General features: G+C 40.8%; 2 protein-coding genes across 8 annotated transcripts in view; one reads left to right on the top strand and one right to left on the bottom strand.

The window, feature by feature from the left end:
- Nucleotides 1–4,121: 4,121 nt before the first annotated feature.
- Nucleotides 4,122–9,903, bottom strand: THUMPD1 (THUMP domain containing 1). The gene is made up of 4 exons (XM_067551007.1): nt 9,588–9,903; nt 8,341–8,518; nt 7,413–7,661; nt 4,122–5,906 (listed from the first exon to the last, which is right to left on the bottom strand). The coding sequence occupies exons 1-4, from the start codon at nt 9,816–9,818 to the stop codon at nt 5,587–5,589; spliced, it is 978 nt and encodes a 325-aa protein (XP_067407108.1). The 5' UTR covers nt 9,819–9,903; the 3' UTR covers nt 4,122–5,586.
- An 891-nt stretch (nt 9,904–10,794) lies between these two features.
- Nucleotides 10,795–27,615, top strand: part of LOC137155058 (acyl-coenzyme A synthetase ACSM3, mitochondrial-like) — a 25,449-nt gene continuing 8,628 nt past the window's right edge. For 4 of the 7 annotated variants that reach the window (XM_067551003.1, XM_067551004.1, XM_067551000.1 and 1 more), the window contains exons 1-8: nt 10,795–10,990; nt 17,045–17,328; nt 19,423–19,633; nt 20,823–21,030; nt 22,282–22,425; nt 23,311–23,467; nt 25,654–25,733; nt 27,210–27,333. In XM_067551003.1, coding sequence (XP_067407104.1) covers nt 17,107–17,328; nt 19,423–19,633; nt 20,823–21,030; nt 22,282–22,425; nt 23,311–23,467; nt 25,654–25,733; nt 27,210–27,333 — 1,146 coding nt within the window. In that variant the 5' untranslated portion in view covers nt 10,795–10,990; nt 17,045–17,106. Of the gene's footprint in view, nt 10,991–13,767; nt 13,915–17,044; nt 17,329–19,422; nt 19,634–20,822; nt 21,031–22,281; nt 22,426–23,310; nt 23,468–25,653; nt 25,734–27,209; nt 27,334–27,615 lie in introns of those variants that run through there. The other 3 variants (XM_067551002.1, XM_067551001.1, XM_067551006.1) reach the window with 3 other exon arrangements.

Below are 27,615 nucleotides of genomic sequence, written 5' to 3'. Positions count from 1 at the left end.
AGTTTTATAAATTCCAATCAAATACACTTGTGCCAATCCACTGAAGACCACAGGCTTTTACAGGTGGTACCACAAGCAAACTTTAACTTGCAAAATCTTTCTTATTGATGATGATGCACAAGGTAAGAACACAGATTGACTCTCAGCTCCCAAGTTGAAAGTATGTGGTTTGTGGGAAGATGAGGTACCCAGCATCAACCATTTTTATTTGTAAACTGACAATCAGGAACCTAATGATTCTAGAAGAGAAATCCTGCTTCTGCAAATGATGATAGGAATTTTACCACTGATTTCTGCAAGAGTGGGAGCACGCTGTTAATATTGTGGGATCTGAGAAGACTTTAGTTCACAAGAGATTTATTGAATGTGATGAGGAAACTATCTTACTGGCTAATGAAATTCCCATATAAACCTGTAAATCTAAATCTGTGTCAGCCAGACAGTATGGATCTTCAAAGACTAAAAATGAGATACAAATACACTTTTGTAACTGCAGTTAAAAAAAATAAGCATTTGAGGGAAGAGATATAAATTGTGGGACGGCAAGAGCTCTTTAGAAAAATTGAAAGAATGCAATTATCTTAAGAAAACAGTGCAGACAATAGCTTGGGTAAGAGACTGGTTGACTCAACCTATGAATATCTTGCTAATCAAGTTTCTTTTTGAAAAGCTTACATTTTGTTTCCCCTAAGATACATCTAACCAAGATCTAGTGTGTTTAGATGTGAAATGAGTAGGTGGTTTTACTCCAGGCATCTATACCAATAAACACCATCCAATTGGTACTTCAGTCTCAAGCTCCATTCATGGTCCTTTCCTTCGCACAGGGATGAGACTTGGACCATGCTGACACTCTTGCTTATGGTCCAAACGCACAAAACTATGGATGTGCTCAAATGCTGGATGTCACATGCTGCCAGTCATAAAACATCCTTGGAAGTTTTAAATATTATAGATGACAATTTCCTAACTCAAAAAGCACTGCAACCAACACAGGGGAATTCTGTATTAGACCTAGCCTTGACAGATTTAATAGGAACTGATCACAGAACTAACATTAAGGTACAAGTGATCATGACTTGATCACATTTATAATGTACAACCAGAATCAAGTCCAAAGCAGTAGTGTGTGCGCATGCGTGCTTTACAAGGGCCAATTTCACAAAGCTGAAAACAATTATGAGCCAAATCAGTTTAGAGGAAGAATTTAATCAGAAAAATGTAAATGTAACTGGGAACTGTTTAAGAACACTTTACTAGATGTTCAAAAAGCTACACTCAAGGAAGGGTGGATTGGTTAAAAAACCAACCTGGGTTTAGAGGGAAAATAGAGGTAGCTATAATATAAACACAAATGGAAAAAAAGGGGAAGGTGATCATATAAACTGAAAGCTCAGACTTATAGAAAATGTAGAAGGAAAGCAAAGGAACACAAGGTGAGATCTATGGCTAGCAACAGTAAAGACAATAACAAGGTTTTTAAGTAAACAAAAATAATCCTGACAGTGGTCTTGATCCCTTAGGAGATGGCAATGGTAGAATTATCAATAATAATATAGAAAAGGCAGAAGAGTTCAATAAATAATTCCATTCTTTATTTGGGGGAAAAAAACAGATGCTGTCTCATCATATGATGAGACTTTTTCCAAACACTAGTTTTGCGGGAAGATGTTAACCAGTAACTATTACAGTCAGCCATTTTAAAATCAGCAGGTTCACATAAGCATTTTAATGGAGGAGCTTGCTGAACTGTTAATGTTGCGTTTCAGTAAGTCTCAGAGCACTGGATAGTTCCAGAACAGTAGAAGAAAGTGAATATGACAATATTTAAAAAGGGTAAACAGGATGGCCCAAATAATTATAGGTCTGTCAGTCTGACCTGCATCCTGAGCAAGATTATACAAGGCACTGGTGAGACCTCATCCGGCATACTTTGCAATTCTGATCTCCCATGTTTAAGAAAGATGACTTTAAACTGGAACATATGCAGAAAAGGGCTAGTAGGATGAGCAGAGGAATGGAAAAACCTATCTTATACAAGCAGACAACGCGCTTGGCTGGCTTAGCTATCCAAAGGAAGGCTGAGGAGAGATGAGTGCTCTTATAAATACATCATAGGGATAAATGCCAGGGAGAGGAGCTATTTGTTAGACACCAATGTTGACACCAGTACAAAGGAATATAAACTGGCCATCAAGTTTAAGTTTGAAATTAGACAAAGGTTTCTAACCCTGAGAGGAGTGAAATTCTGTAACAGCCTTTCAAGACGGGGAGTGGGGGGCAAAAAAACCTAACTGGGTTCACAACTGAGCTTGATAAATTCATGGAGTGGATGGTACGATGAGACAATGGCACATTGCCCATCTGCAACTACTAGCAGCAAATATCATCAATGGCCTGAGATGGGACACTAGCTAGGGAGAGCTCTGAGTTACTAGAGAGAATTCTTTCCCAGGTATCTTTTTAGTGGAGCTTGTTGACATGCTCAGGGTATAAGTGATCACCATTTTTGGGGTCAGGAAGGAATTTTCCAAGTCAGATTGGCAGAGACCCTGAGGGGCTTTCACCTTCTTCTGCTTGGGGCTCAGGTCACTTGCTGGTTGAAATGTAGTGTAAATGGTGGATTCTCTGTAACCAGAAGTCTAAACCATGATTTGAGGACTTCAGTAACTCAGCCAGACATTAGGGGTCTATTACAGAAGAGGGTGAGCAAGGTTCTGCAGCCTGCAATGTGCACAAGGTCAGACTAGATGCTCACAAAGGTCCCTTCTGGCCTTAAAGGCTATAAGTAAGATAATGAAGCAGCTGATACAGGACTCAAAGGAGTATTATAGAATTAATTTCAGTCAACATGGATTTATGGGAAACATATCCTGTGAAACTAATTTGAGTTTTTTAATGAGATTACAAATTTGGTTGATAAAGGTGATAGTGTTGATATAATATATTTTGACTTCATACTGTAGGACATTTTGATTAAAAAACTAGAATAAATCACCATGGCACACATTTAGGTGGATAAACGCTGGCTAATTGACAGGTATCAAAATGTAAATATAAGCAGGTAATCATCAAGCAGGTGTGTTTCAGAGAGGTCCTGCACAGACCCTTCTTGGCCCTATGCTCTTCACCATTTTTATCAATGACCTGGATGAAAATGTAAAATCATTATTGATAAAAGTTCACAGAATTGGGCGAGTGATAAACAATGAAGAGGAAGGAGAGGTTATTAATACAGAGACAGCTGGATCACTTGGAAAATTGAGTGCAAGCAATGTGTGTTTTAGAATGGCTAAATGTAAATGTACAAAGAATGTAGATCAGGCTAAGAGGACAGGGGACTATTCTGGGAAGCAGCAACTCTGGAAAAAGATCTGTGTGGGCTTAGATCATCAGCTGAACACGAGCTCCCAGTGGGGCACTGTGGTCAAAAGGGCTAATCTGATTGTTGGATGCATAAACAGGGGAATCTTGAGTAGGAGTGGAAAGATTATTTTACCTCTGCATTTGGCACTGGTGTAACTTCTGCTAGAATACTGTGTCCAGCTCTGGTGTCCACAATTCACGAAGGATGCTGATAAATCAGAGAGGATTCAGAGAATAGCCACAGGAATGATTAAAGAATTAGAAAACATACCTTATAGTGAAGACTCAAGGAGCTTACTCTATTTAGGAAACAAAAGGCTAAACGGGTGATTTAACTGAAGTAGCTAAATAGGGAACAAATATTTAATGGGCCTCCCACAATAAAACAATCCCTATTTAGGCTATGAAAGAAAGGTATAATGGCTACAAACTGAAGCTAGAAAAATTCAGACTGGAAATAAGGCATAAAATTTTTAAAGTGAAAGCAATTAACTACTGGAACAATTTACCAAGGCTTCTGGTAGAATCTGTACCATGTTAAATTTTTAAATCAAGATTTGGATGTTTTTGCTAAAAGATATGCTCTAGGAATTATTTTGGGGAAGTTGTCTGGCCTCTGTTATACAGATCAGATTGGATGATTGCAATAGTCCCTTCAGGCTTTGGAATCTATGTTCAAGTATCAAAAGAACAGCAATGATGTGAAAAAGCAGGGCTTAAGTAAATCAGGATGAGGAGGAAAAAGAAACACAAGATTAGGGAAGGATTCTCTTTTTTAATTTTCAAACTTAAAACAGTTTTACAAACACTAGAGATCATAAAACAAACCTGTAAGAGTGCTCAGCTATGTCCTTTTCATTAAATCAAGATCAAACCAGTTGATGTTATTTAGAGCAAGTATTTTTCCATTAATGACACCGATAGGTTTAAGCTGTAAGTGTATCATGAAACACCTGACCCATACACTTTGTACAAAAAGTGTACAGCAACAATGCTATTGGAAAACACGTTATAGTCACACTATATTAAAATGGTACTTTTTTAAATCTGAGTTCCTAGGCTTTGCAAAAATGATACTGTAACTGTATCAATGAGACCTACTCTTTAAACATCATACGAAGAACAGGAAAAACATTCATTTTGTAAAATTGAAACCGTACAAAACATTTAACAGATCCTTTTTTCTACTAGACGTTGTATAACACAGAGAGCTGCTTTCACATCAAGTTTAAAAATGAGGTTTAACTCAAACATGAGCAAAGCTAATAAAAAAATAAAACCAATTGAACAAGACTATAAAGACATCAAACTTTTTTAAAAAGTGCCTTTGAATAATTATCCTTAGAAATGGGTTCTTTCCAGATAATTGCTGGAAAAATTGCTCTTTAATGGGTATGTAACATATATGCACCTATCCAAAACGTACACTGCTGTTCTTGAGAGACATGCCATAGGGTGCTTTTGCAAAGATTATACTTGACTTCCACAACGGCATCTATCTGTTCTAGAAATTACAGGAATTTGAGGAAGGAGGGTGCTGAAGGGGTTTTCTCATAATAGTGAGCAATTTTGATGGTGGCAATTTCTCTTCTCCACCCAACATATTTCCAAGACACATTAACATATCCTAAATTAATCTTTGTAGACATCTGAAGTACAGAAAGTCAGGGTGCTTATGGCTTGTTCTGTATTTAGTAAGACAATGAGGTTTACATATTATGCCAAGTCATGTCACCAAAACAAAATGGGATTGTATTTTCAAATAAATCCCCTTGCAAGATCCTATCCTCTTCCAGACCTTTCAATCCTGCCTCTGCCATTGGCTTCTCAGAATGTCAAGAGGCAAAGAGGCTGATTTAGCCATGCACCCTGTGGTAGTTATTTACATGTGGTAAGTGGGCATAAATGCTAGCAGATCAGAACGGTAACATTTTACATATGCTTTGCACAAACGTGACCACACAAGATGCAAGGCATTGGAGAATCAGGCCTAAGAGTTTAAGTGACAGATATCACCATTCTCTCCTACACTGCGTGCTGCAACATTGGTTCCAAAAGCAAATACAGGAGGGAGCATTCAATTTTTTCTCTAATACTTGGATATTTTAAAGAAGTAAACTTAAAAAAAAACTAAGCTCCTCTTTAAAAGGTCATTTCTGAACTGGATGCCAGTCTAATTCAGTTATCTTTAGTGTTTGTCTTCCCTATCCATCACATTTTCTACACCTGGTGATTGTCGCTTTCATTGGGCTTAGATTCCTCTTCACCCTGACTTTTGTCTTCTGATTTCACTTCTTTAGAGTCCTCTTCTACCAGTTTTACTGTTTTCAACTTCTCCTCCTGTGAAGCATTTGATGGGTTTTGCTGCACCAGGTCCTCCTTGTTGCTCTTCACCACCTCTTGTAGATTATATTTTCTGAATAAAACATAGTCTTTCACCACACTCAAGCAACAGACATTTTTTATTATTTCTACCACAATGGTATACTGGGGGTTATTAAGATCCACTTTGTTTTCTGGATTTAGGCTGCCCACTATTCCTACAAAACAAAAAGAAACAGTCTAAGAATTAGTAGGGAAACTGGAAGAATATTTTTCATTCCTTGATTGTTAGAGAAGAGTGTAACCTTCCTCTGTAGCATGGGGCACAGCTCACTTGCTGGTGGATTCTGTACCTTCTGTCTTTAAGCCACGATTAGAGGACTTTAATAACTCAGTCATAGGATAGGGGTCTATTACAGGAGTGGATGGATGAGGTTCTGTGGCCTGTGTTGTGCAGGAGGTCAGACTAGATGATCATATTGGTCTCTTCTGACCTTAGAGTCTATGAGGTGTTATGTTCATCAGTTGAACTCTCACTTAAAGTGCTAGGACTTTTAATCAGACAAGTTCTAAAAAATACCACAAATCAGATAGTAGAATGGCAGTAAATTTATCCCCTCTAACTACCCAAACAATGAAAGAAACCTGATACTGTAGCAACAAGCCAAAATAAGCAATTCACAAAAGAACTGTTTCCAAAAATAATTTGAACACTTGTGTTTTGGAACTAAAATCTCAGAGCACCACCACCACCAGAGAGAGGAAAACAAGGCACCTTATTTTAGCAATGGCAGTTGCAATCAAGAATTTTCAGTCACTGAACTGTTCAAAATAGCAGGACAGATTGGGACTCTTAGAAACACCATCTCTCAAACCAAAGGACTATTCCATAGCGACTATCAAGGAGAAAACTCCCAAGTGAATTTAAAGTTATTTCATTAAGGCTATGTCTACACTACAAAATTAAGTTGATCTGATTTATGTTGGCATACAGCTGCCATTGTAATTACACTGCTTGTAGCTGCCTACACTTTGGCTTCTTGCATTGGTGTATATGTCCTCACCAGAAGTGCTTGTATTAATTATACTGTCAATGTGGGGCCTTGTGGGAAACTCCTTAAAGCCAGTAACAGTCAACATAAGAAATGCAGCATCTACACTGACACTGCATCAACCTAACTACATCGACTTTGACTCTGCACCACCTGTGGAGGTGCAGATACTATGTCAATATAGTGGAGCAGTTACGTTGACAGAAGTGAAATTTAGGTGTAGACACTTCCATAATTAGGTGGACGTAAGCAGCCCTGCGTTGACCTAATTCTGTAGTGTAGACCAGACATAAGTCTCAGTCAAGGGAAACACTAACAAGTCATTTCCCAATATAACGTTCTCAGTATTTAAAGAAGAATTTTTAATACAATCTGGAAGTTTGCAGAAATGGCACTAACACAGTGAGTTATATCACGCTCTTCTGGTTTATGATCTGTTAAGATGAAAACCTCTGCTATCGGAAAAGAGTGTTGTTAGTACCAAGTTATTTTCATAGAACTTAAGGAAAAAACTTGAAAGACTTTCGTAATTCAATATGCTTAAGTTTGCTTTAATGCAATGCTTATGCCTACTAATACTGTGCTGCTTTAATAATTTGACTATGTTACACATCCAGTCTTGGATGATTTATACACTTGTGTATAAGCCTGCTATGTCGGATAAGTACATACCTGCCAATTCTTTGATTACTTCTTCTCTACTCATGTGACTGTTATTACGAGCTTTGTAAACAATCTGAAAAGTACCCTTATTAGGGGCTTTAAACCAAGGCTCAAAAAAGGTCTCCGAATATTTTTTCATATCTTCCACAAAAGCCTTGCAAGTTCCAGAAATGGGCAACATGCGCAGAATAACTCTTGTTTTCTTCTTTTTAGTAGTGTGCATGTCCTTTAATATATGATGCACCAGCTTCTCAGGTTCTACAAGACAAGACAAAGTAGTAAGAACAGCAAATGGAAAGACTTTCCTTTTAAAAAGGAATACAGCATCAAATCTTGTTTCCTTACAAAGAAATTGAATAATCAAATTCTATAGCACGCTATTAAATTCTATACGGTTCTTACAAAATGATATGGAACTTGAAATTGGGGAGAGCAGATTATTTCCACAATTCTAGCTTGTGAAGCACAAGCAAAGAATACCTACATGGTGCAACACTGGAGCTCTGCTTCTGCACTTTTTTACACTGACAACTGGAGTTGTCCCTGAGCAAGGATGGAAAGATCAGACTCTACTCATGTTTATAGGATTGTCAATACACTGGATGTTCTTCCAGCTCATATTTGTTATTTGCTGGGGACCTGGGAACAGAGCTGAATATATGGCCGTGTTTCCACCAGCATGCTTTTTCTCCATGGTTTCTGAGTTCCACAAAATACCAAGCCCTTTTATGTTTAGAAGGGTCAGATTATTTTGCCAAAGTAGAACCACCCATCTGGCTGTACTCACTACAGAGTTCAACGGGAAAGGGAAAGAGGAAGGCTGTAAGTAGCTTCAGCATGCCTCACTTCTTTGGAAGTCACACTCTGTGTCACAGTCTAACAAACTCCAAAGCAGCTTGTGCTTGTCATGTTATGCAGCAGTTATTTCACTACACACCTATGCCCAGTGTTCTAATAAAGACCACATTGTTAGCTCCGCTCTCCACTGACTGGAATCTTCTCAGCTTCTGTTCTGTTGAAGTGCGAATCTGATCAACTTCTTTCTTTAAGGCAGCTTCAACATCATCATTTTCCTCCTCTTCGCTTCCTGATGACCTGTCACCTTGATCTGTAAACTGTTCAAACAAGAGGCTGCATCTTAAATGAAATGTCAGTGGTGGGTTAAGAAATCACACCTAGTGCTCAATAAATTATGGTCACAGAGACCACTATACCCGTGGCCTAAAAAAACCCAGAACTCATGCAATGATACTACAGATGGTTGATAAGCAGAGTGACATTTTAAGAGCAGTCACACTGTGTTAGGACAAACACCATAAGTTATTGCAACAGGAATCAGCATTTCATTTTCTTTATCTGTGTAATGATTTAATTTTAAAGCATGTTACTTAATGGTGCAAGAGACAAAATTTATGTAACAGGTGGATTATCATCAGAATTTTTTTTTTTTTTTAAATAAACTCATCATCATTGTTCGGTGGTCCGTGAACTTGAAAGTGAAAGTGATCTTTTCAAGATTATTACCCATAGCACTGTATAAATGGGAGTGGTGAGCAATATGTAAGCCTTAGACCTAGTCTACACTAAGGAATTAGGTTGGCATAACTACTTCACTCCGAGGTATGAAAAATCCACAACCCTAAGCAAGCGGTTAAACTGACCTAACCCCCAGCACAGACAGTGGTAAGTCAATGGGTAAATTCTCATCAGCCCAGCTACCGCCTCTCAGGGACAGCAGAGATGCCCAAATCATCTAGCACTGCAATTCTTTGGCATCCATTCAGGCCCCAAGACCTCAGCAGTGGCCAAGATGCCTGTAGAGCACAGGAATCACAGTAGCCCCATGCCTCTGCTGATACGGGGTTCACTGTGATGCCTACCACAAATAAATTGCTTACCCGTGGCTGAGCCAACATCGTAGACTGACTATAAGCTCCTTGGGGCATGGACTATCTGGTGTTTGCCTACTTGGTGCGCACCACCACGGGCCTTTGTCTAGGATGGGGGGTCCCTAGGTGCCATGCTAATAATGTGGGTACCTCACGGGTAGCTCTGGCACCCCGATGCAGCACAAAAAGGCGACCCCAAGAGAGGGGACCATGATGCAAAGGCCACTGCAGCAACGCAGAGTGCACCAGCCCCTCCACCCCCAGCAGGGCCTCGCTGGCCGCGGCCCGCACGCACCTTCTCGGGCCCGTAGAGCAGGTCCCCGTACTCGTTGAGCAGGCTGTAGGCCTCCCCCACACATTTGCGCTCGTTCATGTTGCAGGTGATGAGGATGCCCTGCATGCCGAGCTCCAGTTGCCGCGGCCCGCCGCCGCCGCCGCCCCGGGGCCGCTTGGCTTGCTGCCCCGGCACGTACCGCGCCTTGTGCCGCCGCTTCATGGCCGCAGCCGGCTGCTCCGAGGCAGCCATGGAAGCAGGTCAGGCACTGGAGGCACGAGTCCCTCTCCAGGCCACCACGCGCCACGCTACTCTGCGCGCCGCGCGGGGAGATGACGTCACAAAAGCGCGCCGACGGGAGGCGGTCCTTCGCCCTTCTTTGCAGGTCCTAAAGCATGTGCGCCCGGGGTCCCAAAGCCCGCCGGATACTAGTCCCAGCGGCTCCTCCTAAAGTCAGTCACCCCCATGACCCCTGTGCAGGTACAGCGCCTTTCCGCTGCGCCACGCGTGAGCTCGGGCCCGCCCAGCAGAACAGTGAGGCCGGGAGGGAGGAGAAACGAGCCGAGCCAGCCGCCCTCTGCCCTGAGGTGCCCTGACTCCCAGCTCTGTGGCACCGACCTGGCCCGCCTGAGGAGAGGCGCAACCCAGGGGCTGCGCTGCCGCCCCCTCTCTCGTCTCGCGGGCCGGGGGGTGGGGTCCCAGCGTGGGACTGGGGCAGGTGGGGGAGGGGCGGATAATATCCCCCCGACTGAGCCTCGGCGCCCTCCAGGGCGCAGCGCCGCGGGCCGGGGCGGCTCTAACTCCGGTGTGCACCGCTGCTCCCCGCCTGGGATCGGCGAAGAAGTAACGGCCCCCCGTGCGGTCAGAGAGCAGCATTGCTATTGCCACACAGCCGCAGCCACTGGCGGGTGAGCAGAGCAGAGCAGAGCAGAGCTGTGTTCACACCCTGCCCCGGCTCCTCGTGCCCCGTTACTTGTCGGTCAGAGTGAAACGGTACCGCCCCGAGCCAGGTAGGGGGCCGAGAGACCTGTCAGGTTGGTTTATCCGACAACCCCATGGGCAGCCTGAGACTTCTCTGGGTTTTCTGGGTTACTCTGCGGAGGCGACGTTGCCAAGCCAACCCGCACATTGAGGAGATCATGTCAGGCCTCAACAATGACGAGAGGAACTCAACAGTCATGAGATGTTGTCCAAAATGGTATGGGGGTAGAGGTGGGGGAAGGGATGTGATGCTCACCAGATCACCATCTGCCTTCAGCCTGAAGCAGCTTTGGCTGGTGCCTGCTGCTCCCTGAAACCAACAGACACACACTGACTTCCTGGTTTCCACCTACCCTCATCTTCTCTATAGAGGCTAGTGATAAACACACAGACGTCTGAGCCCCCTGTGCGTAGTATCCAGTCCTGGTCACTGGACATTCCAGGTGAGCTGTCTCTGAAGGGATTGGCACAGCTCAGGCTCAGATCCTTTATGAGGACTCAGCACTGTAATAATCTATTTATAGTGAAAACAAATATGTTTATTAACAAATGTTAATATTTTAGGAGCTAGTGAGGATAGTAAGAACAGGTTACTTATGAAACAAAAGGTATAGCACACTTCTTCAAGTCTAAACTTTATCAGGCTAAAATCCTTGTCTAAAACAGTTTCTCAACTAAAGCAACATCCCAGCATCTCTAACCTGTACCTGGCACCTGTAACTTTCATGGGTGCAAAAAGTACTGTTCTTTTAAAGATCTTTATAGATAAATACCATGACAGCGAAGTATTAAGTGTAGTGAATTTGTCAGGGCTAATAGAATTGCTCTTACAGAACAGTGAACTCTCTGGCAGCTGGCGTTGAGGAATTCTTAAGGTCATAGGAGATAGTTGCCTTCTGGTTTCTGAGCCTTTAGGGTGCATGCATGTCACATTTTCAAGATTTTCATTGCCACCATGAAGGCTAGAAATTAATTTTTTTTTAAAAAAAGCTGAGATTCTGAAGTAATCATTAGATTCCAAGAGCTAGGACTTTCAGACAAATACTAAAGATCAAGAGACTCACAATACAATTGTGGCAGTTGACTATACTGTGTATCTGTAGTGTGTCTAGCACAATGAAGCTATACTCCCTGAGTGGAGCCTTTATACACTGTAGCAACACATGTAGTAAATAATAATAATAGAGTTGACTGCTCTTACTTTAGGCTAAGCTTAGATACACAAGCAAACATCTGTTGTAAAACAAACCTTCTCTGACTAACACAGAAAGTATTAACAGAGAAATTGTTCTTTGAAGGAGTGATTGATCTGAACAGTTAATAGCTCAGTCTGAATGTAAAATACTTTAGTTTGCTAAAATGAGCTGTACACAAAGTGAATTTGAGTTTGGATAAAGTTGAATCTTGTTGATTTATACTTTTGTAGAACTTTGGCTATCAGGATTAAAGGTCCAGAATTTGGGTTAATAAATTGCAGAATATAAACAGAAGCTAACTTGGAGCCTGAGATGAAGACTATTGAAGTAAATGGAAAGATTCCCAATTGTTCCCCATTCTGCAGTCCATATTTTATACTGCACTTTCAAGTAGACCTGTACTACTCTGTGTACAAATTGCAGAAACAGGCTCTTGGTTTGGAATGTATCCTTATTTTCCTAAGTAATCAGTTAAAACATTGCTAATTTACATTTACAGAGAAGGAAAAATAGACTTTCTCTATGATACAGGTAATTTTGGGTATAAAATAAAGTCCATTCCTTGTCAGCAGAACCAGGTGAGCTGTATGATATTTGTGATTTGTTCTGACTGCAGGACCAAGACTCTAACAAGGTGCAGCTGTCAAGTTATTGCTATTGCAAAGACTTAGAATGTGCTGAACTTTAAGAAGCTGAGTAATCTCGTTGAAAGCACTCGGACTTCTCATAGGGCATAAAGTAAAGTTTGTAAGTGTTGGCAGGATTGGGTTTTAAATCAAGGCATCATTTCACTCTGTATTGAAATGCAGCAGCCTCTGGAGTGAATGGTGATAGGTGCCTTACAACACATAGTAATACTATACAACAATTGAAAAACATGAAGTAAAGAATAATTCCTCCAGGTGATGCTGCTTGGTGAGTTTTATGTAGGCAGAATTTAATTAGCCAATCTGAATTTAACTAGGATATTAGGATTCACAGCCCTGTTCTTGTGAAAAGTGCCATGAGATTGCTAAATGATAACATGTAGCCTGGAAACCAGCTTTATGCCTCATCTAAAAGAATAATGTACAGAAACAATTAAAAAGAAATTTCTTTCCCTGAACCATCAATGCTTCTCAGCTGAGCATTCTTGAAATATTTGCTGACCATGTCCAAAAAATAAAAAAACCCAGACAAGCAGTTTCTCCATCATTTTTTATTCACTTTCCTGCATCCTTTGGGTCAATTTAATCTTTCATTTGTGGATTCCTTTAAATGCAGTTTCTCTGGCTCCTCTGTTGAAGGATTTTTCTGTGTGTATTTCAAAGAGACATATAAATTCTCACTCATGCAAGCCCTGCTGCATGTCTCACTAAACTGTTAGGGAGACAGCAACTTTCTTATTTGGGGGAATCCTTCCAAAGCCATTTCTTTTTGATCCTGTGCAGGTTTCAGTGAGGCAGCTAACATCTCTGCCAGCTTGCCCCCATCTGACATGGTCAAAGCTCCCAGCAGGGTAGCTGATGATTTTTCTGGAGAAAGCACAAGACATAAATGCTAGTGAAGGTGACATTAGTTTCCTTTTCGTGCATCAGCAACAACAGAATCAGTCAATCCAAATATTTCTGATGAGTGTTTCTGCAAAGTCTCTGCTGGTCCCAGGCCTCAGTGCCAGTGCTTGGGGGCTGAGGGGGTTCATCCTCCAGCAGGAGGTTACAAAGTGGCATAGCTACACTTTGAAAGCAGGCCTACCCACCCAATCAGTTGTGGCAGTTCTGCTGCTGATGCTCTGCTTAAGCTACCTTGGCAACTGAACTGGAACTGTTGGGCAGCTTAGTTTCTCCGCTGTTCGCATCTTAATCTTCTGACCGGAAGCCAGAAGTTTGGGATGCACTTGTTTTTCAACCGACCCACCTGTGTCAACCACAGGCCCTGCCAAAATATCACTTCTGGCTCCGCCCCTAATACAAACCCTGTGCACTCACTGGGGTCACAACAGAGCCTTTGCTGCTACTTGTGCTTTATCAGTGCACAGCCAGAGTCCACTGTCCTGCAGTTCCTGAGGGGAGGGGACAGGATATCCTTCACTTTCCACTTGGCTTTGGAGTTGTGCAGAAAAACAGCAGCTTCTTTCCGGTGTGTGCAGGATCTGGCAGCCCTTCATGTGAGTTTGGAACATTTGTGCCACGGTCAGTGTTAGCAGTGTGCTGTTATTTGTGTGTCTCTGAGGGACATGGCATGTAGCAGGGACCCCAGACAAGAGGCACTAGGCACAGTAATGCACTGTAGACAGTAGGACACTTTTGTAAGTGATGTGGGAGTCATTACTTTAGCACAGCCAATATGGTCTATTACATTAAGTCTAGTTATTGTCTGATATGATCTAGTTAAGGTTTCTGATGAAAATCAGCTAGGACAAATCTGTGAGGACTCCACAACTGTGTGAGGCAGTGGGGCATTTGAGTCTGAAGTGACAGACAATGAGGATGGTTGAAAGAGGTGCAAGAGGTGAAATAAGTGGTTTGGTTCTAGGGATGGAAAGGGGGACTGACAGACAATGAGGATGGTTGAAAGAGGTGCAGGTTGGTTCTAGGGATGGAAAGGGGTACTGAACCCCCTGGGCAATGCCAGTGACATTTGTGGTGAAACAGTATTGGTTTCACTGTTATCTGTGTTTCTCTCCCTCACTCATGTCTCTCCTCTTTCTCTGTCTCTCCCACTCTTTCATGGGGGTGAGTCTCTCTCTCTCCCCTGTGTCTCTTTCATGCGTAGCTCATGTACAGATTGAATGCCATAGCTCAGTGTAGTTCCAAACCACCTCCCTCTCATTAGTTGGTGCCTGGTCACAGTCCGAAAACATCATTAAACCAACTTGGCATTGCATAATGTGTTTAACCATTCGGTAAATACTTACCCAATTAGAAGCTTATGTTATTGTCACTTATATCACTTACTCTATGAGTAACAGCAAAAGGACAGATCCCGAAAAGTCTATTCCAATGTTTCCAGATTCATTGCTCTTTGGAAGTGAGCGATTCCTTCACTTTGAATGAATTATCAGGAAGATTTTTTTAAACTGCTCCCTATTGTGAGGATGAATTTTCCTGCATGTGTTTCAATGAAATGTTTAAAATATCATTGCTTGACATCTCTGCTGGCCGCATTGAAGATTTGTGTCCCTGAGCAGCACGGCCAAAGTTTATTATGCTGTGCCTGGCAAACTGGACAATGCCGTCCCTCACAGAATACACATATTGCTGTAGCAGGTAACTTTCTGGCTAGCTCATAATTCATGTAAGACTGTTTGTGTACTCTGCAAAACAATGTGTTCCCTGCTATTTGTAGTCGCTTGCATTCTGGCTTTGTATTCTTTATCGTTTGGTAAGATTACATTCAGTGAAAAGCCATGGTTGACGTGACTGGACTGTAAAGTATGTTCATGCATTTGCAAGAGCATAGCAATATCAGTGCCTCTCAATTATACATTGCAATTGAAATATTATCAGCCGGCGTATGAGTTTTTTTTTTAAATGTGAATATTAATGCTCATGAACAGTGCATAAGGAATACAGAGTCATGTCCTCAACTGCCTATTCCCCAATGAACATAAATGGCTCCTAGAGAGTTTTGTATCCAAGGTTAAAATAGGTGGTTGTTTCCGATTTTTCATGCTGATATTTTTATTCTGTCCCTGTGCTCCATTCTCCTTCTGTCTTTGTTTACTGGTCTATATTGGTCTTTCTGTGATAGTGTCCCATGGTTTCAAGATTTACACGGCACTGCTGTAGTAAGCCCAAGCGTGGAGCATGACTACCTCCAGGCTGTCCAACAGAAAAATGCATTAAAAAGTGCATCCTCTGTGACTACCCTCCCCTCCTGCTTCTAATTCCTTCCTTCTGCTCCAGAGGTAGAATCATTTTCACATGCGCTTGAATCCCCTAATCTATTGTTAGGCATTTTTATTGTGATTTAGGAAGGAAGGAAGCTACTAAAACAAAATACTATACTGCACACAGAATTTATTTCCTGGGGAAGAAAGAAAAAATGACCCACAGGTGACAGATGTTAGCAATGTTGCTTAATGCACTACTGTAAGGTGCACTCAGATACTACAGTGATGAGGGCAGTATAGGAATCTGTTCAGAATAGAATATCTATTACTTAGTTCTGCTTTCCATGAATAGCTATTTCAGCTCGTGAAATATAGTAGAACCTCTGGCCTGGTCTACACTGATGGGGAAATTTGGCAGCAGTTGACGGGAGATATGCAAGCTACATAGAGTACAACTTCCTAACTTCTACTTACCGCAGTAGCGTCACTTCACTGCAACAACGAGAAATGCACTCCCGTCGACGCAGTGTTACTCTTTTTCCAGAGGTGGATTTATTAAATCGACTTCTGGATCGATTGAGTGGGTCTCCACTTCCGCTCAATCGATCCCCAAAAATCTATCTGACGGTGGCAAATTTGCTGCTGTCAATGAAGACATACCTTCAGCGTTACAAACACTTCGGGAATGGAGGTTGTTCGTAACTCTGTACTAAAAAGAACAAAAATCATTCTAACAAGTATGCATTAATCTCTTGGAGTCACTCTCCCTCCAGACACAGGCTGGGGACCCAGAGGAGCAAGCAAACACTGATCATATTTACCCCAGAAAGAAGATAGGATCCCAAAATCTTTCCCACTCTGCCTAATTTCATGCTCACTTACACAAGTTTCCCATTAGTGCAGTTACTCATGTACTCTGGTGTGAGATAAAACAGCCCCTCTGTTGCTAAAACCTCTTACAAGGTTCTGCTGCCTGTACAGTTGGGGTTTTACCATGACTGTATATTCTTCTTGACTGTGAATGCAAAATACCTATAAATACATGGTTCATTGAGGGGCTACAGGAGTTTATTTTTCATTTATGTGGCAGTGGCTTAATCCCTGGTTTGGTGATTAATGCAGAATGTTGGTTTATGAGTCTTCTCCCCCTAAACGCTGTCATACTTTTTAAACAAAACTAGCGAGGTAGGGTGTGGCAGTTACCAGGGACAGCTGGAGTGTGTGATAAGTGCTCTGCAGCCCTTTCTGTTTTCTGGTTGGCGTGAAGCAGAACAATTACAGTAAAAGACCCCCATAGCACAACCAAATTATATATCTGTAATAATACTGTAACAGTTCAAAGCGAGGGGCGCAGTACAACACGGGTTTTTTTATTAAGAAAGTGCATTATAATGTTCAATTATTTCATAGCTGATGTATAAGAACATTTTAAATCTATTTTGAAACCATATGGCAATTGTTTATTTTTCGTGTATTTTGATGTATAGTTTTTCAGATAGATGGTCCACAAAGACTATCCTGAATACAGAATAACCTGAAAGGACCTTTTATGGCTTCTGCTGTCATGCAATTTTTACTGAAAACCCAAATCTCTAGGCTCCGGTGGACTTCCTTGACTGCATCCTTCCAATTCTCTAAAAAAGGCTACAGGGTATTGACCCCACAGAATTTTTCAGACTATGAATCCATAAAACAACAGTACAAACCAGAGGTGCCAGAGTACTTCAACTTTGCAGCTGATGTGCTGGACAGATGGACTGAAATGGAAAAGGTAACATTTCTTTAACTTCCCTATGCTCAGATTTTCATTTTGGGTATCGTGGGAAAATCATAGTTGGCAGAAGCAAGTGATAATACTTTCTGGTTACAGATTGGCAACCCTTTCAGTTCAGAGAAGCAATGCAGTTGGAATATAAGACTAACAGCCAGGAATTCCCAAGTTCTAGATGCTCCACTGCTTTTGGGCCCACTCCATAGCACTTGCTTACTTGAATAATCTCTCTCAGTACAATGAGACTGTGAGCATGAGTGACAGAGGAAAGAGGATCTTGTGATTGAGACACTGCCCTGAGACTTAGCAGATCTGAGCTCTGCCGCTGTCTTTCTGTGTGAGTTTGGGTAAATCACTGAGGGCTTGTCTACACTTACAGCGCTGCACTGGTGCAGCTGCAACACTGTAGCACTTAGTGAAGATGCTACTCACGCCAATGGGAGAGTTTCTCCTTTTGACATAGGTGCTCCACCTTCCTGAGAGGTGGTAGCTATATTTACGGGAAAAGACCTCCTTTTAACATACCTCTGTCTACAACACAGGCTAAGTTGGTATAACTGCGTTGCTCAGGGGTGTACATTTTTAGTTATACTGACATAAATTGATAGTGTGGACCAAGCCCTAACCCCCCCATGCCTCAATTCCCATCTGTAAATTTCCTTCCTACCCTTCATCTGTCTTGTCTACTTAGAATGTAAACTCTTCAAATCAGGGATTATCTCCATGTGTATGTACAACATCCAGCACAAAAGGACCTCTGTCATGATTGTAATACAAATAATAGTAACAGGCAGAAGAGATGCAGGATTAAACCCATAGATGTAGCACAAATTCTCTGTGTCTCAGTCTTTCTGTCTGAAAAACAGGGGTGGTAAAATTTATGCTAACACTGAATCATCACTTTAGCATAATATGAAGTCATAATTCTTGTGCAGTAAAGACAACTTTTTGCAGGATGCAAGCAACATTTTTCAAGAATCAACTTCTGGAGTAAAGGTTTGTGGAGAAGGAAGGAGGAGCAGGATTTACTCCTTAAAATGCACAAATAAAATCTTCTCACCTTGTTACCTATGGCTGACAATTACACTATCTATTACTTTGAAATGGAACTTGTTCTTAGTATGTACTGATCCCTCCCACAGCAGTGAAGATCTCAGCAGGCATGCTAGGCATGACCTATACTAATAAATAACACTTCGTCTCTCAATAGCAAGTTTTATCCAAGGATTTAAATGCACCTTTCAAGCATCAGTTAATTTAGCCACATAACACCCCAACACACAAAAAAGGACCTCAGTCTTGATTGGGGGCATGACTATCATACAAATAATAGTAACAGGGAGAAGAGATGCAGGATGAGATCCATAGACATATCATAAATTCCCTGTGTCTCAGATATGCAGGATCTCAGCTGGCAGGCAAGGCATGACATACACTCTACTAATACATAGCACTTGGTCCCTCAATAGCAAGTTTTATCCAAGGATTTCAATACACCTGACAAGCATCAGTTAATTTAGTCACATAACACCCCAACACACACAGTAACTTTGGTTTACAAATGGAGAGTCAGATTTGGAGAGGGTTAGATCTGCATTTTCAAAAGTAGCTTCCGATTTTGGGTACTTAGATTTTGGACCTTTAGTCTGATTTTAAGAAGTGCTGAGCACCCTCCACTGCAGTTGAAGTCAACATGAGCGGTGGGTACTTGCCAACTTATCTGAAACTCAGGCTGCCGGTATCTGTCTGGGTACAAACCCCAAACATTGAGGAATCCAAAATTACAGGCCACCTTGGAAAACGTGGGCATGGCAATCCAAACTAACCCTCAGTTTTCTGCATTAGCCACTGTGCAGCATTTTCTCATTATCTAATGTGTTAGCTTCAGGATGGGAACTTGACATTTATAGACTATTCCAAATCAGGGATGAAATCCCAGCTCCATTGAAGTCAGTGGCAAAACTCTACAGATTTCAGTGGGGCCAGGATTTCTCCCTTAATGTATAAGTAATGAACATTTCTCTGTCTTGGACTTGAGGGAAGGTTACATGCATATCAATCTAAGCACTTACAACATGCTATGTTATTCATTAGGAAGGAAAGAGGCCTCCAAGGCCTGCCCTGTGGTGGGTAAACGATAAAGGTGATGAGGTGAGGTGGAACTTTGAGGAGCTTGGATTCCGCTCCAGAAAAGTGGCCAATGTACTCTCTGAGGTATGTGGTCTGCAGAAAGGAGACAGAGTTATGCTGATTCTACCCCGGATACCAGAGTGGTGGTTAATAAATGTGGCTTGTATGCGAACAGGTTAGTAAAAATAATAATGGCAATTATGAATGAAATCATCAACAATCAGTACTTAATGAGGTCAAAACTACAAACACGTAATAAGAAACACCAGTGCTGTACTGCTAAAGAATGCTTTTAATATCAAGATCTGTCTTTATTTGTACTATTGGATTTCAGGGATACTTTACTTCTGCCATTAACAAAAACCTAATACCCCATGTGCCTGTATCGTGGTCCTCTCACTGCTCATGACAAACTGCAAATGTACCCAGATACCTACCTGCAAAAGCAATAGCACTGTGCACACTTTTATATTTGTTAGTGTGGCCAAGTTTTTGCCAATGGGATTTGTTCAATAGTCAGGCTTTTCTATGTCTGAATATTTAATAAAACCCAAAGTATCTCAGTGCCTCATGGATATTAATAATTTATTCTCACAACACCCTGTGAGGCAGAGAAGTGTTATCCATATTTTACAGATGGGGAAATGAGGCACAGAGAGTTTAATCATTTCAGTGGGAGGGACGGGTGCTCAGAAAATCAAGCCCCAAGCAACTTGCCTAGGGTCTCTGTGGTAGGAAATCTGTGATAGAACTGAGACTCAGATGTCCTGAGTCCAAGTCCAGACCCTTATCCACAAGTCTGTCCTCCCTCTCTAGTACAACCAATCATATCTCTAATAATCTGTATCTATATATACATATATACACAGGCTTGGAGAATAAACTCTTTATATAGGGTTTGAAGTTTTCTCTGTGTTGCTAATTTGCTCCCGTAGTAAAATATGTGAGATCCAGGAGGAGGAGTGGGAATGGAAGGAGGAGATACTTTGAAGGAAGAAGGGGCAGCTATCAAACTATTAAGAGACATTAACCCATCAACCCTTTTTAATATATATTCAACCCATCATTTTTACAAGTACACTACTTCCATATGAGGGAAATCTTTCTATTACTGGCTTCTCTTATCGCACCATGCTAAAGACATTTTGATTTGGTATTACTTGCTAATTTATATTGATCCTAATTTATAATTCACTCTGTGAAAAAGCAATATATTTACAAACATAGAGCCAAATCCTATTCACTTACTCACACATGAAACCTCTAAAGCCAGTGGATCTACTAGTAAGAGTGACATGAGAAGAATATAATTCCTAGATTTGTACAATCCTATTACTAAATTTTAAACTTGACTCCTCCTCTAGGAATTGTCCTTATTCCTGGGACAACACAGTTGACAGCAAAAGATATGCTCCATAGACTACAAACATCAAAGGCAAAGTGTCTTATCACTGATGATGTTTTGGCACCAGTTGTAGATTCCCTTGTGTCCGAATGCCAGTCTTTGAAATTCAAGCTAATTGTGTCAGAAGACCAGAGGGAAGGATGGCTGAACTTGAAAGACCTATTTATGTGAGTAGCTGCCCTGTCAAAGTGCTACAGGAACGTGAAAGGAAAGCATGGTGGTTGGATTGTTAATAATAAGTGTTAATGTAGAATATGGCAAAACATTTTCATCTCTTTAGAAGGGGGAGAAGTGAACACTGGAAAAATTGCCAATGATCATGACTGATAGGAACCAGAAACAGGCCAGTGCCTTTGTGGCTTTTGTTTGTATTTAGAGTAGACAAACCGGTATTTAACAGCAAATTACATGTTAAGGCAGCATTTCCCCAGGTGTGGAGCACTCCCCCATGAAGGACACAGAGGACTAGCTTGTGGTTGCTGGCACAGAACATTGGCGATGCTAGTTTCTCCCATGCTGCCCTGCTAACATAGTGGTGCTAAAATGGAGCACGATTGGTTTTATTTTCCTAAGGTGGGTGGGACTCAGCTTTCAAGAGCCTGGGAAATGCTGTGTTCAGATAACATTCATTCCATGATTCCAGTTCACAAAGGTGTGAACATACTGATCAAAGCTCACACTCAGTTCTTCATAATTAGACTAACAATTTCCCTGGTATAGCTCATTTCCCACTTCCCCCCAGCTCAGCTGTGTTTACTGGCACGTTATGGGTGGGTGGAGCCAAGGTGCTCTCCCACTTATTCCCTGGCATATTGCCAGGCTCACTACTGAGCTCTAAGGGTAGGGCTGTGATCCCCACCTTGAGCATAAATAATCGTGCTAGCTTTCATCGACTTAGCATGCTAAAAATAGAACATAGGTACGGTAGCCACTGTGGCATGAGTGGTGAGATGGGCTAGCTATCCTGAGTAAGTGCCCAGCCCATCAGAGACCCTAGATACATACTTAGGGAAGCTAGCCTAAAATTCTGTTTTTAGCACATGGAGCTGGGACTCACCCCTACCTGCAGATATCCCTTTCAGTTGATTAGTATCATCAGATTTTCTTTTAATGTAAAATTTTTAAATGCAGATGAGAGAAAAAAGGAGACAACTGAAGTGTAAAGTTTGGAGTTTGTTTGTTTTTTAAAGCCAGATCTCATGCCATCTGGCCTGTTAATATGCAACCAAGTTCTGTGAATTATTTTTTACATGTATTCACACCACTCTAAAAGATAACCCTGGAGAAAAGCTACTTACTTCACTGCAGCTAAGCACCGTTTCTTGTAACTCTGCAGGAGTTGATTTATTTGAACATCATCTGGGATCCATAAGTTACATTTTTTACTTTCTTTATTCACCATCTTGTATATTTTAAAGAACTGCTAATGCTGATCACAACTGTGTGACCACAAGGAATCAAGATCCAGTGACCATCTTTTTTACCAGTGGAACAACAGGGTCTCCAAAAATGACTGAACATTCCCACAGTAGTTATGGCATTGGACTTACTGTAAATGGAAGGTATGGATCAAGTGCTTTAAACCATGTGGGTATTTCTGCAAAATGGTTACATAGCAGAAGTGAAGGAAGCATAGCACTTCATTAATATCTCTCTGTTTCAATAACTTAGAAAATATCAGTTTCATTTAAGTCATGACAAGTTTATTGTTCCAGGAGACCAGAAATAATTTGAATAATTCCGCTACCCAGTTATGATTATATTGAATTAGAGCAGTTGTATGTAGCTGCTTTTCTTATCTTAAAAAAAAATCCAACACTATCTATTAAGGAGGGAACCAATCTTTCCTGCTGGATCTTCAAAGATCAGGTGGTTTATAAAGGGTCTATAAGCAGCTTTATAAAGAGAGAAACGTTGTGATTTTATAAGGTTTATAAAGGCATGGGTTTATCACAGTATATGAGAAATGCACTGAACATCTCCCACAAAAACAAAATAACTTTATCAAAGCTCAGAACATTGCAAAGCCTGCACTTGTTCATGGGATATCTTACCTCGGGAAAATAACATTTATACATTCCACTGTGACTGGCAAGTAATCACAGCTAAGAAAACACCTAATAAAAGGTAAGTAAATTAAGAAACTCTTACCTCCTGAAAAACAAACTAAACAAAATCCCATACAAGTTCATAAATATGAATTCAGGATACTCTGTTTTGAGACATCATAAGCCTTTGTACTGGTGCAGTTTTTTAATTAAAAAAATGCAAAGTGAATCTATAATGACACAATTGCTATGTTTGATGGCTCATTCTTGTTTGTTGCTTAGGTGTTTGCTAATCTCAATTAAGACAAGACAAACAGTGACTTTGTTTGTCCCAGTAATATTTTTGCTGTTATAATTGCTCTATTTTTAAAAAATGGTTTACAGATTTTTCTTTATCAGGTACTGGCTGGATTTAACCTCCTCTGACATATTTTGGAATACATCAGACACAGGCTGGGCAAAGTCAGCTTGGAGTAGTATTTTTGCACCATGGATTCAGGGGGCATGTGTGTTTGTACATAACATGCCTCGTTTTTCCCGAACCACTGTCCTAAAAGTAAGTGACAAGAACTATGGCATTTTCCTAACAGCATGGTTTGCCTCCCTTGCTGCTCCATCCAGTTGTTCACCTCTCCTGTTGTACAGCAGACAGCATGCTACTTGACTGCAGCCCTTCACCCAAGAGGTCATCAGCCACATTTCAGCAGTGATATGTATTTATATAAGAGCTGATTCAACAAATTGCTTAAGCACGTTTACCTTCCATTAGGTGCTTGAATCACATTGGTATCAAAAGGGATTTGAGCTTGTGCTTAAGTGCTCTGCTCAGCAGATGTTATAGTTAGGGTGTGTGATTTGAGGTTTTCACTGATAAACACCAGTAAAACACCCCCGATTAAAAGAAAAAGAAATCAGGGTTTATCCAGTAAACAGAAAAACCCTGGAAATGCTTACGTGTATATAAAGGCTTGTCTACATGGAGCAGTCATGTGGACTATGGGGAGGTGATTTCTAAAGTATACTAATGTGTTGTGCATTATTTGGTCCATGTAGATCTTACTGGTGCACACTAAACCTTCCTTAGTGTGCATTAACATAGTGCCATTTGAAACAGTAGTATGTTAAAGTGCCCTAGGGAGCATGACAAAGAGATTACTCATTGCGGTCTGTACTGAGCAAAGCCCCGTGACATTCTTTTTATAATTTTTGGGAATTTTCTTTTCTTTAGTTTTATCATGGGAGGCCTGAGAGGGATGGGGGACTGGGTCCTCCCTCTGGGATCGGAGTTCCTGGGGGTGTCAGATGTTCCCCCAGAGGGTAGGAGGCCATGGGGTGCGTTGCAGAGAGAACCCACCCTGTAGCTGGAGTTCCTGTCCCACTGGGCTGGGAACAGCTCCTTGCTCTGGGTATTGCAAGCTGGTGCATGGGGTCACAGAACCACACAGGTTTAGCTCAGATGCCCCTCCATCATGAAAAGGGGACTGCCAGCCAAATTCAAGTGAGAGGTCAGGTGCTGCAACCCCATGAGCAGGTCACAATCCCACTCACTCAGATTTGGCCTAGCTCCCTCCCTCCACATCATGGAGGGGCAGATGGGCCAAAGCTGAGTGGCGCTGTGACTCTGTGTTCGAAGTTGAAATGCCCAAAGCAGGGAGCTGGGCCCAGCCGCATGGACAAAAGTCACAGAAGCTGTTGCTGCAGAGAAAGTTGTTTTTTGTTTTATTGTGTGTTATTTTGCATTTACAAAAATATGGTCTCGAATATTGACGAATACATATAATATACATTACTCATTACAATATATACAAAGAGAGAGCCCCTAAAATCCTGGTTTTTGGACATTTACATAAAATTTAAAAATTGCTAAAAATAAACCCTGAAAAATGAAATTAATAAACCCCCAAAACAAAAACCCTAGTTACAGTGCACGATCCTGCAAACAGTTAGTATTCATCATAAAGTGAAGCTGACACATACAAGCATTTGCAGGAATGGAACCACAACTTGTAAAGCATATTTGGACCCTTTGGAGTTTTCTTATTACACAGTGAACAAAACAAGTGGATAAATGAGCATCTTGTATGGCATTTCAATCATGTGAACTGTAAATATTTCAACACTGAAAAGTGGAACTGCTACAAGACTGACCTTGTTTAACCTTATAAATTGGCATCGGTAGTATATTGTATAATATCCTGCATACTCAACTTTGAATACTATGACAAATAGCCAAGTATCATTCACTTCACATGGGATATTCCACATCTCTGCTACTATGCTCTCCTCACTGAAACTACTCTTATAATATAGCATCCTTAAAATTGCATATTTTTGTTACTCTGATGGCTGGAAAACACCAGCTAGTGTCGGAATATTTGGGGGATGTTTTACAGCTAATACTGCTGATGCCCAGTTTTCTGAGTAAAAAGAACTGTAAGGAAATACTTTGAGACAGAATGCAAAACCTTCTGTGATAAGATGCTCGGAATGTGAAGCTAACTAAAATAATTTGCAATTTTTAAGAAAAAGCTATTTAAAGATGAAATAATATTTATGAATTCAACACTAGATGTGTTTTCACAGCTTGTCAACATTATGTTCACGTGTTACATAAATTGTATAAATCTATTAGTTAAATACATGCATATCTTACATGTCAGATTTCCTTGGGATTCAAATAACTGGGGGAAGCATTGTTATTTCTGGTTGCAACATTTAGAGTTTTTATTTTAAATTCTCTAGACTCTGTCCAGATTTCCCATAACAACCTTCTGTTCTGCTCCAACTGCTTATCGAATGCTTGTGCAGCATGATCTGACCAGGTAAACGATGATCAAAAGTATTTTATCGTATTAGATCATCATATTCTACCAAAACAGTGTGCCAAATTCTTTTAGCTAGGTGAAGTTACTCAAGGTTTACAATGGTGCAACAGAACAGAAGTTTTGCTGTGTACTTCTCGGTCTTGAATTTTACCTATTAGAAATAGTCAGCAGAGTACCATAATATGGGACGTGGGGATAATATAACTCCTATAAATGTAGCAAATTACACTGAAATGGAATAAGACTTTGAAAAGCATTTTAGCAGCACTGACAGGACTTTGAGTCTTATTATGGAAATGCACTTTTCTAATCAGATCTTAAGCTTTGTTTTGTAGTCTTTGTTTACAGGCAGACCACTTTGGTAGGGCAATCAAAATATTTTCCCCCATTACTGGTGTTCCTGGAATACAGTAACTACAAGAATATGTTTGTATCAAATTGGTTTGGCTGAAATGTACAAGGACTGGTGATTCTGACTTAATGCTATGACGGCATGAATAAGCTTTTGATAATATCATTAGGGCTGAATGCCAAGACACTTCCCTATTTTAAAATCCTATTGAAAGCTTAGGGTAAGAAAGACTATTTTACTTTTAACATCTTGTAAAATGCTGAACTTGCAGCTTTAACGTGCATTCTTTCACAATGTGCCAACTTCTCTTTAGTTTAACTTCATGCAATTACATTAGAATGAACTGAGCTCAATAAATATTTTATGTATATTTTCTGTAGAAAGGAGACATGATAAAGGGATATAATAATGAATGGACACTGAAGGTAGATCAGCCATTTCCAGTCACCCTCTCTAGTAATACAAGATCAAGAAGCCATTTCATGAAATTGGAAAGCAGCAAATTGAGATGCTGATCAAGTGGTGATTCCACACAGGTGCTGCACCTACATGGAACCCTACTGACTTCAAAAGAGCTGTGTGTGGGTACCGGGGTCTATGTACACAGAGCTCCATTGAAATCAGTGTGGCACCACATAGGCATAGGAGACTGCTCATATAGAGTAATTTTCAGGACTGATCCATTAAAACTAATAACAGGAACTACTTTTCACGCAGTGAACAATTAGCCTGTGGAACTCATTGCCACAAGATATCATTGAGACCAAGAGATTAAAAAGAAAAAGTTTACTTTTGTATGGATGAGAGAGGATCCAGGGCTACAGTAGTGTGTTTTTTTTTAAATCCTTACAACAAAAAAACAAGAAGGATATACAGGACAAAAAAAATGGAAGGATATAAACCCTCATACTTCAGGGCATAAGCCAGCACAGCAAACCATGTGATCTAAGATCTGATCATTTTCTCACAAAATCCTAATTCCTTTGCAGGAATCAACTCTTTTTGACACATTTCTACTAAGAGACACAAAGAATCAAATCTGCCTTTTATATTTATTTCCTCACTGTGGCATTTTTAACCAATTTAAAAATCTGATTATCCTTTTTCTCTTCCATTCAAAGCTATAAATTCAAGAGTCTGCAGCATTGTGTGAGTGCAGGGGAGCCAATCAACCCTCAAGTGATGGATCAGTGGAAAAAACAAACTGGGCTGGATATCTACGAAGGTTATGGCCAGACAGAAACGGTACATTCAGATGCTTTAAAGACACAAATAAATGCTATTCAGCCTGCTAAGGAAATGTGTTTGAAAAAATAGTATACAGTCATGTCATCTTTCAGAGAGAAAAAGCAATTGTAAAAATAAATGATGATGGAAAGAAAAATCTAGTTTTAATAAGTCATCCAGAACTCCCACTTCAAGGGGATTGGATTGGGACCTAACACAGCAGAGGCATATTCCTCTTTTTCACAGGTGAAATTCTGCCTTTGTTAAAGATTTACATTCACAACACACATTCACTTCAGT

The sequence above is a fragment of the Emydura macquarii genome, unplaced genomic scaffold, assembly GCF_026122565.2.
Source record: "Emydura macquarii macquarii isolate MOO-44397 ecotype Brisbane River unplaced genomic scaffold, CSIRO-AGI_Emac_v2 contig_1348, whole genome shotgun sequence".
Classification (NCBI taxonomy): Eukaryota; Metazoa; Chordata; order Testudines; family Chelidae; genus Emydura; species Emydura macquarii.
The sequence above is the reverse complement of the archived record's forward strand: the minus strand, read 5'-3'. Positions and strand labels throughout refer to the sequence as shown.